General features: G+C 47.2%; 1 protein-coding gene across 1 annotated transcript in view; it reads right to left on the reverse strand.

Annotated features, from left to right (window-relative positions):
* Window positions 1-20,711, reverse strand: part of LOC138797276 (mitochondrial antiviral-signaling protein-like) — a 29,283-nt gene extending 8,572 nt beyond the window's left edge. The window contains exons 1-3 of the mRNA XM_069977204.1: window positions 20,619-20,711; window positions 12,932-13,059; window positions 4,787-4,967 (exon numbers count right to left, since the gene is read on the reverse strand). Of these exons, the coding sequence (XP_069833305.1) occupies window positions 4,787-4,967; window positions 12,932-13,051 (301 nt within the window). The 5' untranslated portion in view covers window positions 13,052-13,059; window positions 20,619-20,711. The remainder of the gene's footprint in view (window positions 1-4,786; window positions 4,968-12,931; window positions 13,060-20,618) is intronic.
* Between the last annotated feature and the right edge of the window lie 1,390 nt (window positions 20,712-22,101).

Genomic DNA, 22,101 nt, shown 5'->3' on the forward strand with positions numbered 1-22,101 from the left:
GACACTATGGGGACACTGAGACCCTGAGGGGACACTGAGATACTATGGGGGCACTAAGGCACTATGGGGACACTAAGACACTATGGGACACTGAGACACTATGGGGGACACTGAGACACTATGGGGGACACTGAGACACTATGGGGACACTGAGACCCTGAGGGGACACTGAAATACTATGGGGGCACTAAGGCACTATGGGGACACTGAGACACTATGGGGGCACTAACACACTATAGGGACACTGAGACACTATGGGGGCACTAACACACTATGGGGACACTGAGACACTATGGGGGACACTGAGACACTATGGGGGACACTGAGACACTGAGACACTGTGGGATACACTGAGACACTATAAGGGACACTGAGACACTATGGGGACACTGAGACACTATGGGACACTGAGACACTATGGGGGACACTGAGACACTATGGGGGACACTGAGACACTATGGGGACACTGAGACCCTGAGGGGACACTGAAATACTATGGGGGCACTAAGGCACTATGGGGACACTGAGACACTATGGGGGCACTAACACACTATGGGGACACTGAGACACTATGGGGGCACTAACACACTATGGGGACACTGAGACACTATGGGGGCACTAACACACTATGGGGACACTGAGACACTATGGGGGACACTGAGACACTATGGGGGACACTGAGACACTGAGACACTGTGGGATACACTGAGACACTATAAGGGACGCTGAGACACTATGGGGACACTGAGACACTATGGGGGACACTGAGACACTATGGGGACACTGAGACATTATGGGGACACTGAGACACTATGGGGGACACTGAGACACTATGGGGAACACTGAGATACTATGGGACACTGAGACACTATGGGGGACACTGAGACACTATGGGGGACACTGAGACACTATGGGGACACTGAGACCCTGAGGGGACACTGAAATACTATGGGGGCACTAAGGCACTATGGGGACACTGAGACACTATGGGGGCACTAACACACTATGGGGACACTGAGACACTATGGGGGCACTAACACACTATGGGGACACTGAGACACTATGGGGGACACTGAGACACTATGGGGGACACTGAGACACTGAGACACTGTGGGATACACTGAGACACTATAAGGGACACTGAGACACTATGGGGACACTGAGACACTATGGGGGACACTGAGACACTATGGGGACACTGAGACACTATGGGGACACTGAGACACTATGGGGGACACTGAGACACTATGGGGAACACTGAGATACTATGGGGGACACTGAGACACTATGGGGGACACTGAGACACTATGGGGGACACTGAGACACTATGGGGGACACTGAGACACTATGGGGACACAGACACTATGGGGGACACTGAGACACTATGGGGGACACTGAGACACTATGGGGACACAGACACTATGGGGGACACTGAGACACTATGGGGGACACTGAGATACTATGGGGAACACTGAGATACTATGGGGGACACTGAGACACTATAGAGACACTGAGACACTATAAGGGACACTGAGACACTATGGGGACACTGACACACTATGGAGACACTGAAATACTATGGGAGACACTGAGACACTATGGGGGACACTGAGACACTATGGGGGACACTGAGACACTATGGGGGACACTGAGACACTATGGGGGACACTGAGACACTATGTGGACACAGATACTATGGGGGACACTGAGACACTATAAGGGACACTGAGACACTATGGGGGACACTGAGACACTATGGGGACACTGAGACACTATGTGGACACAGATACTATGGGGGACACTGAGACACTATGGGGACACTGAGACACTATGGGGGACAATAAGATACTATGGGGGGCACTGAGACACTATGGGGGACACTGAGACACTATGGGGGACACTGAGACACTATGGGGGACACTGAGACACTATAGAGACACTGAGACCCTGAGGGGACACTGAGACACTATGGGGAAACTGAGATACTATGGGGACACTGAGACACTATGGGGGACACTGAGATACTATGGGGAGCACTGAGACACTATGGGGGACACTGAGATACTATGGGGACACTGAGACACTATGGGGGACACTGAGATACTATGGGGGGCACTGAGACACTATGGGGGACACTGAGACACTATGGGGACACTGAGACACTATGGGGACACTGAGACCCTGAGGGGACACTGAGATACTATGGGGGAACTAAGGCACTGTGGGGACACTGTGACACTATGGGGGCACTAACACACTATGGGGGCACTAACACACTATGGGGACACACTATGGGGACTCTGAGACACTATGGGGGACACTGAGACACTATGGGGGACACTGAGACACTATACGGGACACTGAGACACTATGGGGGCACTGAGACACTATGGGGGACACTGAGACACTATGGGGGACACTGAGACACTATGGGGGACACTGAGACACTATGGGGACACTGAGACACTATGGGGACACTGAGACACTATGGGGGACACTTAGACACTATGGAGACACTGAGACACTATGGGGACACTGATATACTATGGGGGACACTGAGACACTATGGGGGACACTGAGACACTATGGGGACACTGAGACACTATGGGGGACACTGAGATACTATGGAGACACTGAGACACTATGGGGGACACTGAGACACTATGGGGGACACTGAGATACTATGGAGAACACTGAGATACTATGGGGGACACTGAGACACTATAAGGGACACTGAGACACTATGGAGACACTGAGACACTATGGGGGACACAGACACTATGGGGGACACTGAGACACTATGGGGGACACTGAAACACTATGGGGACACTGAGACACTTTGGGGGGCACTGAGACACTATGGAGACACTGAGACACTATGGGGGACACTGAGACACTATGGGGGACACTGAGACACTATGGAGACACTGAGACACTATGGGGACACTGATATACTATGGGGGACACTGAGACACTATGGGGGACACTGAGACACTATGGAGACACTGAGACACTATGGGGACACTGATATACTATGGGGGACACTGAGACACTATGGGGGACACTGAGACACTATGGGGGACACTGAGACACTATGGGAGACACTGAGACACTATGGGGGACACTGAGACACTATGGGGGACACTGAGATACTATGGGGAACACTGAGATACTATGGGGGACACTGAGACACTATAAGGGACACTGAGACACTATGGGGGCACTGAGACACTATGGGGACACTGAGACACTATGGGGACACTGAGACACTATGGGGACACTGAGACACTATGGGGGACACTGATATACTATGGGGGACACTGAGACACTATGGGGGACACTGAGACACTATGGGGGACACTGAGACACTATGGGGACTCTGAGACACTATGGGGGACACTGAGACACTATACGGGACACTGAGACACTATGGGGGCACTGAGACACTATGGGGGACACTGAGACACTATGGGGGACACTGAGACACTATGGGGGACACTGAGACACTATGGGGACACTGAGACACTATGGGGACACTGAGACACTATGGGGGACACTTAGACACTATGGGGACTCTGAGACACTATGGGGGACACTGAGACACTATGGGGACACTGAGACACTATGGGGGACACTGAGACACTATGTGGACACAGATACTATGGGGGACACTGAGACACTATGGGGACACTGAGACACTATGGGGACACTGAGACACTATGTGGACACAGATACTATGGGGGACACTGAGACACTATGGGGGACACTGAGACACTATGGGGACACTGAGACACTATGGGGGACACTGAGACACTATGGGGACACTGAGACACTATAGAGACACTGAGACACTATGGGGGACACTGAGACACTATGGGGACACTGAGACACTATGGGGGACACTGAGACACTATGTGGACACAGATACTATGGGGGACACTGAGACACTATGGGGACACTGAGACACTATGGGGACACTGAGACACTATGTGGACACAGATACTATGGGGGACACTGAGACACTATAAGGGACACTGAGACACTATGGGGGACACTAAGATACTATGGGGGTCACTGAGACACTATGGGGGACACTGAGACACTATGGGGGACACTGAGACACTATAGAGACACTGAGACCCTGAGGGGACACTGAAACACTATGGGGGCACTGAGCTAGGTTAGGTAGGAGGTACGTGTCACATTTAATAAATCCAAAATTTTTTGCACTAGGTTTGACAATGTCCCCGCAGCGCAGAGGCTGACAGGATTTAGGTAGAGGCACAATGTCTCTACACAAATCCTGTGCACACCAAAGCCCCTCTGTGTGAACAAAGTGAAAACTATGCCAGCTCAAAGCAAAGAAAAATGTTAAATGCGGCCCCTGCAGAGGCGATGTTCCCCTTTACTCCCCCGTTCCTCTAGTGCAATTGTCTCAGAGGGACCCGATGCAAGCAGGCGTAAATCATGATAAATGAGGCGCGGGAGAAGGTCACGCCTCCTCCCCGCCTTATCAGCCCCCCCCCCCAAGCTCCCCCCAGCCCGCCCATCGAGCGAGCGGGGCGTACGCCAGGGAGAAGGGGCAAATCCGCACCTTTTCCCTGGCGTACGCCTCTGCCGTAAGCTTTGTAAATCCCCCCATAAAGTTGTGGCTGATCAGTGTGTGTCTATGGGGGAGCTCCGCAGCTGCTGTTTTCTCCTATGAAAGCTAATTGGGTTGGGTGGAGAAAGGAACGTGCCCTGCTCAGTTACTGTATACACGCGGCCTACACAAAATATTACTTACATTTTGGAAGCTGAAAAGATGAATAAACCTTTTTGAACCTTTCCGCCAGTTCCTTATGTTCGCAGTGCTCGAGAGCATCGATAAAATGGCTCACCCAGTTGTCACTTCTGCTCAGATCTAGATAGAAATCCATCACTGTTTTCCTGTTGCCCTGATTCCTTACGTAGGTGTTCAGCTTCTCCTGTAGAAAACAGTGAGCAGTATTTTAGAAACATGACCCCATGACAAAGCTTCTTGTTTCCCCGCTCTTTCAGTGTTGTCATAGGGACTCTAGAGCTTATAACAATGACGTTTTTTTTAAATTCTGCAGTGTACTGTCAGGCAATGAGTTTAAAGTGTTGCCATCACTCAAAGAAAACACCAGTCTCTATGCACACAGCTGCTTCTCCTGCACCAGTCTCTATGCACACAGCTGCTTCTCCTGCACCAGTCTCTATGCACACAGCTGCTTCTCCTGCACCAGTCTCTATGCACACAGCTGCTTCTCCTCCACCAGCCTCTATGCACACAGCTGCTTCTCCTGCACCAGTCTCTATGCACACAGCTGCTTCTCCTGCACCAGTCTCTATGCACACAGCTGCTTCTCCTGCACCAGTCTATATGCACACAGCTGCTTCTCCTGCACCAGTCTCTATGCACACAGCTGCTTCTCCTCCACCAGCCTCTATGCACACAGCTGCTTCTCCTGCACCAGTCTCTATGCACACAGCTGCTTCTCCTCCACCAGTCTTTATGCACACAGCTGCTTCTCCTGCACCAGTCTCTATGCACACAGCTGCTTCTCCTGCACCAGTCTCTATGCACACAGCTGCTTCTCCTCCACCAGTCTTTATGCACACAGCTGCTTCTCCTGCACCAGTCTCTATGTACACAGCTGCTTCTCCTGCACCAGTCTCTATGCACACAGCTGCTTCTCCTCCACCAGTCTCTATGCACACAGCTGCTTCTCCTGCACCAGTCTCTATGCACACAGCTGCTTCTCCTCCACCATTCTTTATGCACACGGCTGCTTCTCCTGCACCAGTCTCTATGCACACGGCTGCTTCTCCTCCACCAGTCTCTATGCACACGGCTGCTTCTCCTGCACCAGTCTCTATGCACATGGCTGCTTCTCCTGCACCAGTCTCTATGCACACAGCTGCTTCTCCTGCACCAGTCTATATGCACACAGCTGCTTCTCCTGCACCAGTCTCTATGCACACAGCTGCTTCTCCTCCACCAGCCTCTATGCACACAGCTGCTTCTCCTGCACCAGTCTCTATGCACACAGCTGCTTCTCCTCCACCAGTCTTTATGCACACAGCTGCTTCTCCTGCACCAGTCTCTATGCACACAGCTGCTTCTCCTCCACCAGCCTCTATGCACACAGCTGCTTCTCCTGCACCAGTCTCTATGCACACAGCTGCTTCTCCTCCACCAGTCTTTATGCACACAGCTGCTTCTCCTGCACCAGTCTCTATGTACACAGCTGCTTCTCCTGCACCAGTCTCTATGCACACAGCTGCTTCTCCTCCACCAGTCTTTATGCACACAGCTGCTTCTCCTGCACCAGTCTCTATGCACACAGCTGCTTCTCCTGCACCAGTCTCTATGCACACAGCTGCTTCTCCTCCACCAGTCTCTATGCACACAGCTGCTTCTCCTGCACCAGTCTCTATGCACACAGCTGCTTCTCCTCCACCAGTCTTTATGCACACAGCTGCTTCTCCTGCACCAGTCTCTATGCACACAGCTGCTTCTCCTCCACCAGTCTCTATGCACATGGCTGCTTCCCCTGCACCAGTCTCTATGCACACAGCTGCTTCTCCTCCACCAGTCTCTATGCACACAGCTGCTTCTCCTGCACCAGTCTCTATGCACACAGCTGCTTCTCCTGCACCAGTCTCTATGCACACAGCTGCTTCTCCTGCACCAGTCTCTATGCACACAGCTGCTTCTCCTCCACCAGTCTTTATGCACACAGCTGCTTCTCCTGCACCAGTCTCTATGCACACAGCTGCTTCTCCTGCACCAGTCTCTATGCACACAGCTGCTTCTCCTCCACCAGTCTCTATGCACACAGCTGCTTCTCCTGCACCAGTCTCTATGCACACAGCTGCTTCTCCTCCACCAGTCTCTATGCACACAGATGCTTCTCCTGCACCAGTCTCTATGCACATGGCTGCTTCTCCTGCACCAGTCTCTATGCACATGGCTGCTTCTCCTGCACCAGTCTCTATGCACATGGCTGCTTCTCCAGCACCAGTCTCTATGCACCCAGTCGGGTCACAGAACAGCCAGTGTTATACTACGTGTGAACATGGCCTAAGTCTGTAGTTTGTCTCTCCTTACTCAGGTGAAGTATATATGCCGCCTTAAAACACTGCTTTACTTCTTACACTGTGCTTTAAGTATTATACGGCAATCAAAAGCAAAGCTGCATTATATTCAGGAGGTATGAGCAGAATAAGCAGAATTCTCAATGCAGCTGTCAGTAACTTACCTGACCGCGCTCCAGCGTCGTCTGGTCCGACTGGAGCGCAGCGCCGCCCTCCTCGGCCGAGCCGGGTAACGTCACGGAGACCCGACGGCGTCTCTAGTAACCAGGGAAGCCGCGGGTCTCGCGTTAGTGTACGTCGCCCGGCCAAGCAGCTGATTGCTGTTGAGCTCAGGCTGAGTGACGGATCTCTCTGCCACTCAGCCTGCAGCGCACCAGCTGCTATGTGTCTGGATTCAGGAGGCCGGACCAATCAGTCTTTGGTCCGGGCTCCTGATCCAGTATAAAGTGTTTTCAGTGTCAGCCTCTAATCGCTGGCTATTAGTTGTTTCTGATCCCAGCTCCCCAGTCCCTTGTATTCTGCCCTATCTTTCCTTTTCCATTTTGTCTTGCCTGGATTCTGACCTTTTGCCTGTCCCCTGACTCTCCGCTCGGTTCTGATTTTGTACTGCGTTGCTCGTTTGGTTCCTGACTCGGCTAGTTGACTCTCCGCATTTTGTTTGTCTGTCTGTCTGCGTTTTATGTTCTGCACGTATACAGTATAGGGATTGTCTTCGTGGTTGTCCGCGACCGCCTAGGGTCGACTGAGGCAAGTAGGCAGGTGACAGTGGGTGGGGTCAGATTTAGGGCCCACTGTCGAGTGTCTTGTCTTCACCTGCCGATCGTGACAGAATAGCCAGCCTGTACAGTTTCGTGACGTGCACCAGGATTTCTATTATGGATCCTATGAAAGCATTGTTGGAGCAAATGCAGAACCTAAACTCAATGGTACAGAGCCTTGCTGAACGGGTTCAGGAGCAGGAGGCTGCTCCCCGACAAGTTACTATGACCACCCCTTCCCCCCCTGAACCACCGGTACAACTCCCAGAAAAATTTAAGGGCGATAGAAGGAATTTCCGGACCTTCAGAGAGGGGTGCAGACTGTTCTTTCGACTACGTCCCCGCTCCTCAGGGGACGAGTCCCAAAGAGTGGGGATTATCATGTCACTGTTGCAGGGGCCACCACAGGAGTGGGCATTTTCTCTTCCTCCCAACGCCATAGAGTTAACCTCGGTTGATTATTTCTTTTCAGCTTTGGGATTATTGTATGACGACCCTGACAGGACTGCTGTAGCCGAGCGACAATTGACATCTTTAAAACAAGGTAAAAGGCCAGTTGAGGACTATTGCGCAGAGTTCCGCCAGTGGTGTATCCCATCCGGTTGGAACGACTCTGCTCTGCGCTATCAGTTTCGGGTGGGCCTATCTGAGCAGCTAAAGGACTGGTTGGTAGCTTATCCTCCCCCTGAAACGTTAGAAGAGACCATGACGTTAGCCATCAGGGTGGATCGTCGTACGCGGGACAGACGTAGGGAGAAAGGAATCGTTGAACTCTGTAAAACCCTTACCTCTTTTCTGTCTCCTTCTAAACCTCCTCCTTCCCCGTTACCACCTCCGGAGGAACCCATGCAGATCGGGGCTACCGATGCGAAAACTAGACGGGCCCATCGTATGCAACATAATCTGTGTCTGTACTGTGGCAAAGCTGGACACCGTGTTCGGGAATGTACTTCCAAGCCTGGATCATCGCCGGAAAACTCCAGCGCCTGAGTGACTATCGAGGGGGTCACTCAGGCGCACAGGTACCACTCGATAAGAATAAATTAATGGTCCCCATCTCACTATGTTTGGGTGAGAAGTGTATTTCGGGAATGGCCCATGTTGATTCAGGGGCATCCGCTAATTTTATTAATTCCGGGTTTTGGTCCAGTCTGGAGGTATGTCCACTTCAGCTTAAATGCCCGCTGAGTATTACTGGGGCGGACTTTACACCACTGGCTCAAGGTAGAGTGAAATATATCACTCCTCCTCTAGAAGTAAAAGTGGGGTCGATCCATTCGGAGTGTCTTGATTTTCTGGTTATGGACAATTTGTCTTCCAATGTTATTTTAGGTTTGCCCTGGTTGACCCAGCATAACCCTGTTTTTGATTGGGCAAGCAGAGAACTCGTCCAATGGGGGCCCGGGTGTGCTGCTCACTGTCTTTCTTTAAATTTAACAGGATGTTCTTCATTAGAAGGGGAGATCCCCGAGTTTTTGTCTGATTTTTGTGATGTTTTTGATGAAAAATCGGTGGATGAACTACCCCCTCATCGTCCATACGATTGTGCTATCGATTTGGTTCCTGAATCTAAATACCCGAAAGGGCGTATCTTTAATTTGTCTAGACCAGAAAGGGAAGCTATGCGGGATTATATTAAGGAAAGCTTACATAAGGGTCACATCCGTCCCTCCTGTTCTCCCCTTGGGGCCGGATTTTTCTTCGTAGGCAAAAAAGATGGTGGATTACGTCCCTGCATTGATTATCGGGAGCTAAATAAAATCACCATTAAGAATCAACACCCGCTCCCTTTGATTCTAGATTTGTTTGATCAGATTGGGGGGGCCCGGTGGTTTTCTAAGATCGACCTCCGGGGGGCCTATAATTTGATTCGAATAAGGGAGGGTGACGAGTGGAAAACTGCATTCAATACCCCCGAGGGACACTTTGAATACCTAGTCATGCCCTTCGGGTTGTGTAATGCGCCTGCAGTTTTCCAACGCTTCGTCAATGATGTGTTTCGTGAGTACCTGGGTCGTTTTGTAGTGGTGTACTTGGACGATATCTTGGTTTTTTCTCCAGATTGGTCTTCACATGTCAATCATGTTCGCAGAGTTATGGAACTGTTAAGACACAATCAGTTATTTGCGAAGTTGTCGAAGTGCCAGTTTGGTGTTCAGGAGGTATCTTTTCTGGGATATAAAATCACCCCTAGTTCTTTTGGTATGGATCCCCTTAAGGTGGCAGCCATTGAAAAGTGGGAACGCCCCAGGAATCTTAAAGCTCTTCAAAGATTTCTGGGTTTCGCCAACTACTACAGAAAATTTATTAAATGCTTCTCAGTAATTGCTAAACCCTTAACCGATCTCACCAGAAGGGGTTCCGATATGGATAACTGGACTCCTGAAGCCATTCTGGCCTTCGACAAACTCAAAACATGTTTTTCTGTCGCTCCAGTGTTGATTCAACCTAACTTTGAATTACCTTTTATTGTCGAGGTAGATGCATCAGAGGTAGGTGTAGGGGCTGTCCTCTCACAAGGTCCCGTAACACTCACTAACCTCCGACCCGTTGCCTACTTCTCTAGAAAGTTCTCCAAGACCGAATGCAACTATGACATTGGCAATAGAGAGCTCCTTGCCATTAAGTGGGCATTTGATGAGTGGAGACATTTTTTAGAGGGGGCTAAACACAAAATTAAAGTTCTTACCGATCATAAAAACCTCGTTTATTTAGATAAAGCCAAGCGCCTTACTCCACGGCAAGCCAGATGGGCATTGTTTTTTTTGCACGGTTTGATTTTGAAATCACCTTCAGACCAGGTTCCAAGAATGTAAAGGCAGATGCTTTATCTCGTAGTTTCAGTGTTAAAGAGGTCCCTGTAAGAGAATCCGAAACCATCTTATCTCCTGGGGTGGTGGTGGCAATTCTGCAGCCCGATCTGGCTGCTCAGGTGGTTCAGTCTCAGTCCATGGCGCCTAGAAACACCCCGGAAAATAAACTATTTGTTCCCCCTAATCTTCGGTTGAAAGTGTTGGAAGAAACACATTGTTCAGTACTGGCAGGTCATCCAGGTATTGCTGGTACCAAATATCTACTGTCTCGTCATTATTGGTGGCCATCCTGGGCTACGGATATTAAACTGTTTGTAGAAGCTTGTGAGATTTGCGCCAGGTCCAAGGTTCCTCGCAGGTTACCGGAGGGACTTCTTCAACCCCTGCCTCTGCCTGCTAGACCTTGGACCCACATCTCCATGGATTTTATAACTGATTTACCACCCTCTAAGGGTAAAACGGTGATTTGGGTGGTTGTTGACAGGTTCTCGAAGATGTGTCATTTAATTCCTCTCAACAAACTGCCCAATGCTCGTACTTTGGCCTCTCTTTTTATTAGTCATGTCTTACGGTTGCATGGGGTACCAGAGAATATCGTGTCTGACCGGGGAGTACAGTTTATATCTAGATTCTGGAAAGAGTTTTGTGGTCGCCTAGGTATATCTTTGTCATTTTCTTCAGCCTTTCATCCACAATCCAATGGACAAACGGAGAGGGTAAATCAGTCACTGGAGCAATTCTTAAGGTGTTTCGTTGCAGGCTCACAGAAGAAATGGAGAGAATACTTACCATTGGCTGAATTTGCCCTGAACAATCGTGAAAGTCAGTCTCTCAAAATGTCGCCGTTCTTTTGTAATTTTGGGTTTAATCCTCGTTGTTCTTCTGTACATGCGTCCGAATCCACTAATCCATCCGCCGAAAGAATTTACAGAAAACTGTGCACAGTTTGGGCCCAGGCTCTGCAGAACCTGGTTAAAGCTCAAGAGAATTGTAAAAAACAATCTAATAAAAGACGCATATCTGGCCCTGAGTACAGGGTGGGTGACAAGGTGTGGCTCTCCACTAGAAATTTGAAATTAAAGACACCATCTGGTAAATTGTCTCCAAAATACATTGGTCCTTATCCTATAGTAGAGATCATAAATCCAGTTTCATTTAAGCTGCTGTTGCCTAAGAGTCTTAGAATTCACGATGTTTTTCATAAATCTCTATTGAAAACATTTGTTAATCCAGTGATTCCGTCTGCTCCTCCCGCTCCGTTGGTCATTCAAGGTGAACTGGAATATGAGGTGGAGAGAATTCTGGATTCTCGTCGGGTTCAGAGTTCTTTACAATATTTAGTTCATTGGAAAGGATTTGGACCAGAGGAGCGCACTTGGGTAGCTAGTAGAGATTTGCATGCATCACGTCTAGTTAGACAGTTTCATCTGCAAAATCCATCTAAGCCTGGTCCCTTAGGTAGAGGTCCGGAGGCCCCTCCTGAAGGGGGGGGTAATGTCAGTAACTTACCTGACCGCGCTCCAGCGTCGTCTGGTCCGGCTGGAGCGCAGCGCCGCCCTCCTCGGCCGAGCCGGGTGACGTCACGGAGACCCGACGGCGTCCCTAGTAACCAGGGAAGCCGCGGGTCTCGCGTTAGTGTACGTCGCCCGGCCAAGCAGCTGAGTGCTGTTGAGCTCAGGCTGAGTGACGGATCTCTCTGCCACTCAGCCTGCAGCGCACCAGCTGCTATGTGTCTGGATTCAGGAGGCCGGACCAATCAGTCTTTGGTCCGGGCTCCTGATCCAGTATAAAGTGTTTTCAGTGTCAGCCTCTAATCGCTGGCTATTAGTTGTTTCTGATCCCAGCTCCCCAGTCCCTTGTATTCTGTCCTATCCTTTTCCATTTTGTCTTGCCTGGATTCTGACCTTTTGCCTGTCCCCTGACTCTCCGCTCGGTTCTGATTTTGTACTGCGTTGCTCGTTTGGTTCCTGACTCGGCTAGTTGACTCTCCGCATTTTGTTTGTCTGTCTGTCTGCGTTTTATGTTCTGCACGTATACAGTATAGGGATTGTCTTCGTGGTTGTCCGCGACCGCCTAGGGTCGACTGAGGCAAGTAGGCAGGTGACAGTGGGTGGGGTCAGATTTAGGGCCCACTGTCGAGTGTCTTGTCTTCACCTGCCGATCGTGACAGCAGCTCTGGAAGTGAATCGTGTATGAGACTAATCACAGTAATAATGGTCCCAATTGTTGGTTAGTATAGGGGAATGGGACACTTACCACAGTAGCCATGGAGAGGCAGCCTGATAGCGGACCTAAGAGCTCATCAACCTTTATGGGCTCCAGAAGTGTAAGATTCTTTCTCAGATATTGAAGGAACTTATCTTCTGCAAAACCCATTATTCACCCTAGAAGGAAAGAGAATAAAGTCGCTTATTTGTCATTGCATTAATCCATCTCTCAAAGCCTTTAACTACTCATCTGTGTGTCCAATCTATAAAATAAAAATCAATATCTGTCTGTCCGTCTTGTCCTCTATAGACTTCCAAATGCCTGACCCCAAATTTGGCATGCAGATACATTGGGTGCCCGGGAACGTTAGATCAAAGGTACGGTCCCTGCCAGATGTACAGTAGAGGTGGTGCGGGGGGGGGGGGGGAGGTTTGGAAAAAAACACACCCATAGAAATAAATGGCAGAATGTTCTGGAGACCACTAAATCAAACGAAGATCAGTAGTGACTTACAGGCCCTCTGTATGTGAGATTTTGATGTTACATTTTTAGGCTAGATTCACACATAATGGATCCGCAGTATGCTCCAGCCGGGGGGGGGGGGGGGCTTACCTTACATACTCAATCCCGCTGCGAGTATGTATTCTCATAGAAAATAACAGGCAATGAATCCGCTGCAAATTTCATTGTGAATTTGCAGTGTGAAATCCGCTGCGGATCCGTTATGCGTGAATCTAGCCGTAAAGTGTATTGTACTTGGCTTTTTAAACACCACTACATCTTCAGGGTCTAACATTTACTTCAATTAACACTTATTTGGCTGGAAATCTCACATGGCCATGAGAAAAAGTGCTTTACGAGCTGCAGAGACTCCTCAGCAAACTCAGGCACGACTGCAAGCTGATCAAATGCACTGTGCTGCTGCTCAAGCTGCTGAAACACCTCAGGAAACTCAGACCCAGTAGCAAGCTGATCAAATGCATTGTGCTACTGCTCGAGCTGCTGAAACACCTCAGGAAACTCAGACCCGGCAGCAAGATGACCAAATGCAACGTGCTACTGCTCGAGCTGCTGAAACACCTCAGGGAACTCAGACCCGGCAGCAAGCTGATCAAATGCACTGTGCTGCTGCTCAAGCTGCTGAAACACCTCAGGAAACTCAGATCCAGCAGCAAGCTGATCATATGCACCGTGCTACTGCTCGAGCTGCTGAAACACCTCAGGAAACTCAGACCCAGCAGCAAGCTGATCATATGCACCGTGCTACTGCTCGAGCTGCTGAAACACCTCAGGAAACTCAGACCCAGCAGCAAGATGGCCAAATGCAACGTGCTGCTGCTCAAGCTGCTGAAACACCTCAGGAAACTTAGACTTCTCTATATCATTTCAGAAGAATTCTCTGATCCTGATGGAAGACGTTTATATCTTAATCTCAAATTATGAGATTTCCTATACATAGAACTCAATATTTTATGCTCCCTGTCACACTGTTGTCCCCTTTTTTAGCCTATTTTAATTTCTTTAAATTTGTAAGATCTATACTTGAGTGGATGAGCTCTCTCCACCTCTGGACAGGTCCTGGACTTCCCACATGATACAAAGGCTGCACGTAGGATAATACAACACTTCATGCTATGGGATCCTTGGCACGTGGCCCACTCCACAGAATGACATTAGGTAATTTTTAAGGATTCTTGTAAACACTAAGGGAATTTCCTAGGTACAGTAATTGTGGCGTACCTCGAAACTATCATGCAGGGGTCACATAACTGAGCAGAGAAACAAATGTAAAAAAAATACTTTCAAGTCTTATTCAGTTGCCATCTGAAAATTCATTGGCCTCTTTATCCATCAATAATAAATAGGCTCAGGGAAGCCTATGTGACAGCACCAGAAATTAAAGCATGTTTCTATGTTCTGGAAGCACATTGTGACAAGTCTCCCCAAAACACCAAACCCACCGGCTGGTTCAATACCAGCATACAGCATTCAAGGCCACGACAACATGATAAATCCTGGTAATGCTGATCACATGATGAAGCCTGGTAGGGGTATGTTCCCCCTCCCCCCCCCCGGCATCCTGTCTGCCTCAGTGTGTCAATGGGTTGCCTCTCACGCCTCTGCTCTCTGCTCAAAGAATTGACATGTCACACTGAGGCAGGCAGGATTCCAAGCGTAGTCTGCGGCAGGGGCTCTGCTGCGGAATTTTGCCCGTTTTACCCAATGTGAATACACCCTATTAGTGATCACATGATGAAATCTGGTAAGGCTAATCACATGATGAAGCCTGGTAATGCTGATCACATGATGAAGCCTGGTGATGCTGATCACATAATGAAGCCTGGTAATGCTGATCACATGATGAAGCCTGGTAATGCTGATCACATGATGAAGCCTGGTAATGCTGATCACATGATGAAGCCTGGTAATGCTGATCACATGATGAAGCCTGGTGATGCTGATCACATATGAAGCCTGGTAATGCTGATCACATGATGAAGCCTGGTAATGCTGATCACATGATGAAGCCTGGTAATGCTGATCACATGATGAAGCCTGGTAATGCTGATCACATGATGAAGCCTGGTAATGCTGATCACATGATGAAGCCTGGTAATGCTGATCACATATGAAGCCTGGTGATGCTGATCACATGATGGAGGCTGGTGATGCTGATCACATATGAAGCCTGGTAATGCTGATCACATATGAAGCCTGGTAATGCTGATCACATGATGAAGACTGGTAATGCTGATCACATGATGAAGCCTGGTAATGCTGATCACATGATGGAGGCTGGTAATGCTGATCACATATGAAGCCTGGTAATGCTGATCACATGATGGAGGCTGGTAATGCTGATCACATGATGAAGCCTGGTAATGCTGATCACATGATGGAGGCTGGTAATGCTGATCACATATGAAGCCTGGTGATGCTGATCACATATGAAGCCTGGTGATGCTGATCACATATGAAGCCTGGTAATGCTGATCACATGGCAAAGCCAATTATCTAAACAAAGAAATGCAACAAAACTGCAAATGAGAGCCTTATGCTGCCTGGGAACCTCATACAACTATACCACCTACATGATTGCCTATTGTTGACTCCTATATAAATTCCTGTATTATATAAACCTGAGTCATCTGTCGCTGAGCAGGAAGGATCCACAGCTACGGACTAAGCATTAGCTTTGTTTATTTGGCAACGGAAGAAACCCAGGATGGCTCTGGTCACACCAACCAAATAAAAGCCAAAGTGAGTGTAAACTGTCCACATATAGGAAGTGATAGTCTGACCACCCAATACAACACATGGGGTGTTTTATTCCTATATAAATACCAGGAAATGACTACACATTTTCTTCTCTTTATTGTTCTCATTATAGGATTGAACAGCATAGTAATAATATTATTGAGCTAGGTGATCGAGCTGTTTTATCAAAATTAATTAAAAAAAACCTCATAACCTGGAGTCCAATAAGGCGTTTTTTATGAAGTTCATTTTCTGTAATATTCATTTGCATTTGTATTCATATATCATATCTTCTTCATATATCATTCTTTATGTGACCAAACGGACCTTCAGCTACAGTACAGACCAAAAGTTTGGACATACCTTCTCATTCAAAGAGTTTTCTGTATTTTCATGACTATGAAAATTGTGGATTCACAATGAAGGCATCAAAACTATGAATTAACACATGTGGAATTATACAGTATATTTAACAAAAAAGTAGGAAACAATATTCTAGGTTCTTCAACGTTTCAAAAGATTTTATTTAAGGGTTTTTCAGGTAAATTTTTTCAAAGCATACATCAGGTTATGTATATAGAGTATAAGTGTACAGGTTAAATGAATATAGGTAATTACAGCTTATATGAAATTAAGTAAAACAGTAATATTTATGAAACAGGAAGTTATTATAGTCTATCGAATAACACAGGGCCTGCAAAGTTGGTATAAAGTGGTAGGGTAAAAGGTTCTTGTTAGCAGTAGTCCCTGTAAATGAGTCGGTATCAAGAGCATCATTTAAGCTTCATATTGGAAACAACCTCAAAATTAACATGACAACAACAAAAAAAAAATAAACAAAAAACAACCGTCTAACAATTTGCTGGTATTATTACTGTAATAAGAGTGTCAGAGAAAATATGTAATATATTTCAGTTGTGTGTCAAATGTCCGATGGTACATGGTACTTACTTATCTCCCAGGATTGCCATTGTTTCATAAAAGTGCTAGTTGTTCCCCTACCATAAGCAATATATTTTTCCATCAAGTATATCTGTCGTATTTCTGATAGAACGTCAGAGGCCAGTGGCGGAGCTTGTGATTTCCATCTCCTCGTTATTAGTAATCGGGCTAAGGTCAAAATTTTACAAATTAAAGGTCTATCCTTGGAGGGGATGTGTGACAGGCCTAGTGCTAGAAGTGCCGTAGCTGGGGTAAGTTGGAGTTTGGTATGTAAAATTTCAGATAAGATGTCAGATAACTGGCACCAAAATAGTTTCTCTAGGTTCTTCAAAGTAGCCGCCTTTTGCTTTGGTTACTGCTCTGCACACTCTTGGCATTCTCTTGATGAATTGGTCTTGATGAAGACCTGAAATCGTCCTCCAACTGTCTTGAAGGAGTTCCCAGAGATACTTAGCACTTGTTGGCCCTTTTGCCTTCACTCTGTGGTCCAGCTCACCCCAAACCATCTCGATTGCGTTCAGGTCTGGTGACTGTGGAGGCCAGGTCATCTGGCGTTGCACCCCATCACTCTCCTTCTTGGTCAAATAGCCCTTACACAGCCTGGAGGTGTGTTTGGGGTCATTGTCCTTTTGAAAAATAAATGATGGTCATAGTCATGAAAACACAGAAAACTCTTTGAATGAGAAGGTGTGTCCAAACTTTTGGTCTGTACTGTATATACTGTTAGGACTGTTTGTTATACATGCCTCAACTATTACAAGTCATGTCCAATGTTCCCTCTAAGCTGCAGCCACTGCTGGGCGGAATGGGCAGAGAGCTAGGCAAAGTTCAAGCAAAGTTCGGAAAACCAAAAACTTAACACGGAAACTAATGTAGCCCTTCAAGAGTGATGCCTGTTTCCCTGACTCACAGGGTGGTTTGTGATCCTGCCCCCATGAGTCTGCCTACTTGGCAAGCCTTGCAGGCTACCCCCCTTTCTGACATGGAGAAGCTGAGAGAAAGGCTGAATTTGAGCTCTCTGACCTTCTTGCACCAATCACACATGACTAAATGCTTCAAACAACTGTTTGGTTCACTCCCCAGGGAACCAACGGAATTTGAAGAACTCTGTAGCAAACCTTCTAGGAAGGCACGCAAAGCCTCGTCCCAAAGCAAACCCAAGCCCGGTTTTCTCCTCTCTTGGGAGAAGGAGCTTAAAATCACACTTATGTAGAGGTGCTTGTAGTTTTGGCAATATAACATGGTTACTCCAGATGCGTCCTCCTGCAAGAAAACCACAATTAATCTCTAGATGGTATAAGACGCCGGACTGGCTCTACACATATATACTGTCCCCATCTGACATGTTGGAGATGCCTCCTTGTCCTACATTTTGTGGAGCTGTCCAGAGTTGACGCATTTCTGGAACAAAGTGGAAAAGTGCATACACTTGGTTATGGGTTCTTTGAAGTTAACATTACTGATGGTCGCTCTTGGTCTCCCATCCAAGGACTATATCCCTTCTAAACGGAATCTGGTTGCAAACATGTTAGCGGCAGCAAAATCTTCCATCTATCCATCTAAAGTGACAACAAAACACTCCACCTACTCCACCAGAATGGGTAGATAAACCAAAATAGTAGGTTTGAGGAATTGACAAGCTAGCTCAATAGATCTCACAACCCCTATTTAAAATTCTGGCAGCCCTGGGTGAGCTACAGATATTCGGCCTCTGTTAACCTGCTATTGCAGACACCACCGGGCAGTCCACCTGGCAGCCCTCCGCAGTAGTAGTCTGCAGCACTTGGGTCACTGGCATGGGGGTCTCCTCCCCCTCCCTCTCTCTTTCCTATTCTCTTCTTCCTCCCTTTTTCCCCTATCCTTTTTCTCCCTTCTCTTTCACTTATGGCTATGTCGATTCTATGGGTGTTAGAAAAATGCTTAAAAATATATCATATTTCTTATAATATGGATTATTGATATACTCATTGATACGTACTGCTTAAAATAAGTAAATGTGCTAGGAGGAAGTCACATTAAGGAATATGTGAGAAAGGATGTCATGAGTTCAGAATGTGTCAGGGAAGGGGTCCGGAGGAAGATTTAGGCAAATTAGACAAACAGATTTCTTATCAGTATTTACCAGATATTGTAAAAAGAACTCTTTATTGTCTTAACTCTAAGTACAATGTATCTTCCTCAGACCCCCTTAGATCCTCTGTGGGTCTCGTCTCCTTGCCGGCAAGTATAACAAATCTTAACTTAACTCCGGTGTTTGTGGTCCTGATTGGTAAGAAAGAATTTTCCTTACAATGGGTCATGACCTTATGGTTTTCAACATGCTGTTCCTTACCACTGTAAAGTGTATTAGACCCGCTGGAAGAGTTAGGGTACATTCACAGGCACATTTGCCTCCAAATGGTAGTCAGGCCGCTCTTTGACAACATATAGTAGATAAACCCTCTCTGAAAACCAATATGAAGTATATATAGTATAATACTTGGCCCCCTCTATGTCTCCATTAAGAATATAGTATAGGTCCCCTCTCTGCACCTGTGTAGTATAAGTCTTCTTTGTGCCTCCATAGAGTAGTTAGTCCCTCTGTATCCCAAGATAGAAGTTGGCTCCATCTGTGCCCCCATATAATAGTTAGCTCCTGCCTGTGCCCCTAAATAGTAGTTAGATCCCCTTTGTGTCTCCATAAAGTAGTTATGACCCTCTGTGCCCACATATAATAAATAGGGTCATTCTATGCCCCTAAAAATAGTAGTTAGGTTCTCTCTTCTCTTCCATATAGAACTGACGCCACCTCTGTACATCAGTTTAGTAGTTAGACGTCTCTCTACCCCCCCTCTAATAAATTGTATCCTCCATGATGGTAATGATAATGATGGTGATGATGAAGTAAGCTCCCCCTGTGGGTAAATCCGTCAGCGGGCATCATGATAGGTACACTTTAAATAAACGTGCCCACTAAGTGTTAAAAACCCCTCCACACATATGTATATATATATATAGGGAGAGAGAGAGAACAAAAATAAAAAGTAACAACTGAACTGCTCTTTGTTCCCTATTTCTGCCCCCCCCCCACCCAATAAGAAAACCCAATATGTACCCCAAAATTAATCTATTAAATACTGTGAATCATCTAGACTACAAAAAAAGCTTAATCAGAAATGTTATAATGTGGCGACACAAAAGCTATCTTTATATATGCTCCATAGAAAAAACAAACTCCCACACAACGTCAATGAGTGTCTCTTGGCACTCTGAAATAAAAAAAAAAACAAAGGGGTCCTTAAAGGGTTAAAGGGGAATTCCCCCTATAGACAGTTGCGTCATGTAGACAAGGTGCAGGTCCAGGTCTAGGAGAAGGGTCACGCCTGATCTTCATATATGACAGGGTCAAAGCACCTCTCACTTATGGCGTATACTGTAGATGTGACGTAGTCGCCTGAAGTGTGAACACCCCTTTAAGAGGCCCCGACTATACGCTTTTCACACAGTACATACATGAGTCATATAGACACCCGGTATCTGTCATTCCTGCACCTACTTGTTTCTCTGGCCGAGCGGCAGCCTCAGGAGGGGTTCTCTTCCTTGCGTTCTCTAGTAGCAGATACTTCCTGTATTGGTAGTGATCTGTATAGAAGCCATCCCAGCCCTGCCATCTGATAGGAGCAGACAGTATACAGGCCCTGCCCTCCATCTCTGTCATATTGTCATGGTTAACTCTCCTCCTGCCACTATACAATGTAGCAGAGCTGGATAACACTGGCTGCACATAGGATAGAATGACTGATCGTATAACATGAGAGCTGTGCATCCAGCATCTAACCATGTAATTCAGGATCAGTAATGTAATGTATGTACATAGTAACTCCACCAGCAGAATAGTGAGTGCAGCTCTGGAGTATAATATAGGATGTAACTCAGGATCAGTACAGGATAAGAAATGTAATATATGTACACAGTTATCCCACCAGCAGAATAGTGAGTGCAGCTCTAGGGTATAACACAGGATGTAACTCAGGATCAGTACAGGATAAGAAATGTAATGTATGTATACAGTGACCCCACCAGCAGAATAGTGAGTGCAGCTCTAGGGTATAACACAGGATGTAACTCAGGATCAGTACAGGATCAGTAATGTAATGTATGTACACAGTGACCCCACCAGCAGAATAGTGAGTGCAGCTCTGGAGTATAATACAGGATGTAACTCAGGATCAGTACAGGATAAGTAATGTAATAGATACACAGTGACCCCACCAGTAGAATAGTGAGTGCAGCTCTGAAGTATAATATGAGATGTAAGTCAGCATCAGTACAGGATAAGTAATGTAATAGATACACAGTGACCCCACCAGTAGAATAGTGAGTGCAGCTCTGAAGTATAATATGAGATGTAAGTCAGCATCAGTACAGGATAAGTAATATAATGTATGTACACAGTGACCCCACCAGCAGAATAGTTAGTGCAGCTCTGAAGTATAATACAGGATGTAACTTACATCACAATACGTCATATAGCATATTATATTAGATTTATGCTACATTCTTCCCTCCTCAGTGCTGATCTAATACAGTAAAACCTCGGTTCCGGAACACCTCGGAGTTCGAACAATTCGGTTTTCGAACTAAATTTCCCCCTGAAGTTTTGCTCGGTATCCGAACATTGCTCGGTATCCGAACAAAACCAGGGGGATAACTGTCAGCTGAACTGATGTTCAGCTGACAGTTAGAGGTGTTCGGGAACAGTGAGAGGCAGGAGCGGGCGGCTATTTAAACTTGCCGCCGTGCTCCTGCTCCAATCAGCTGCTAATGATCATAATGATGGGATTCCCCACTTCTTTACAGGGTGTCCCCGGCAGCTGAGAGGAGCAGGAGCACGGCGGCAAGTTTAAATAGCCGCCCGCTCCTGCCTCTCACTGCGGGGACAGGCTGTAAAGAAGCCGGCTCCCAGCGCTGTCCTCCTGTCTCTCCCCACCAGCACAGCAACAGCAACAGCACGGGCGCGCCGCAGTCTATAGGGGTGT

The sequence above is a fragment of the Dendropsophus ebraccatus genome, chromosome 7 (genome assembly GCF_027789765.1).
Source record: "Dendropsophus ebraccatus isolate aDenEbr1 chromosome 7, aDenEbr1.pat, whole genome shotgun sequence".
Taxonomy (NCBI): Eukaryota; Metazoa; Chordata; class Amphibia; order Anura; family Hylidae; genus Dendropsophus; species Dendropsophus ebraccatus.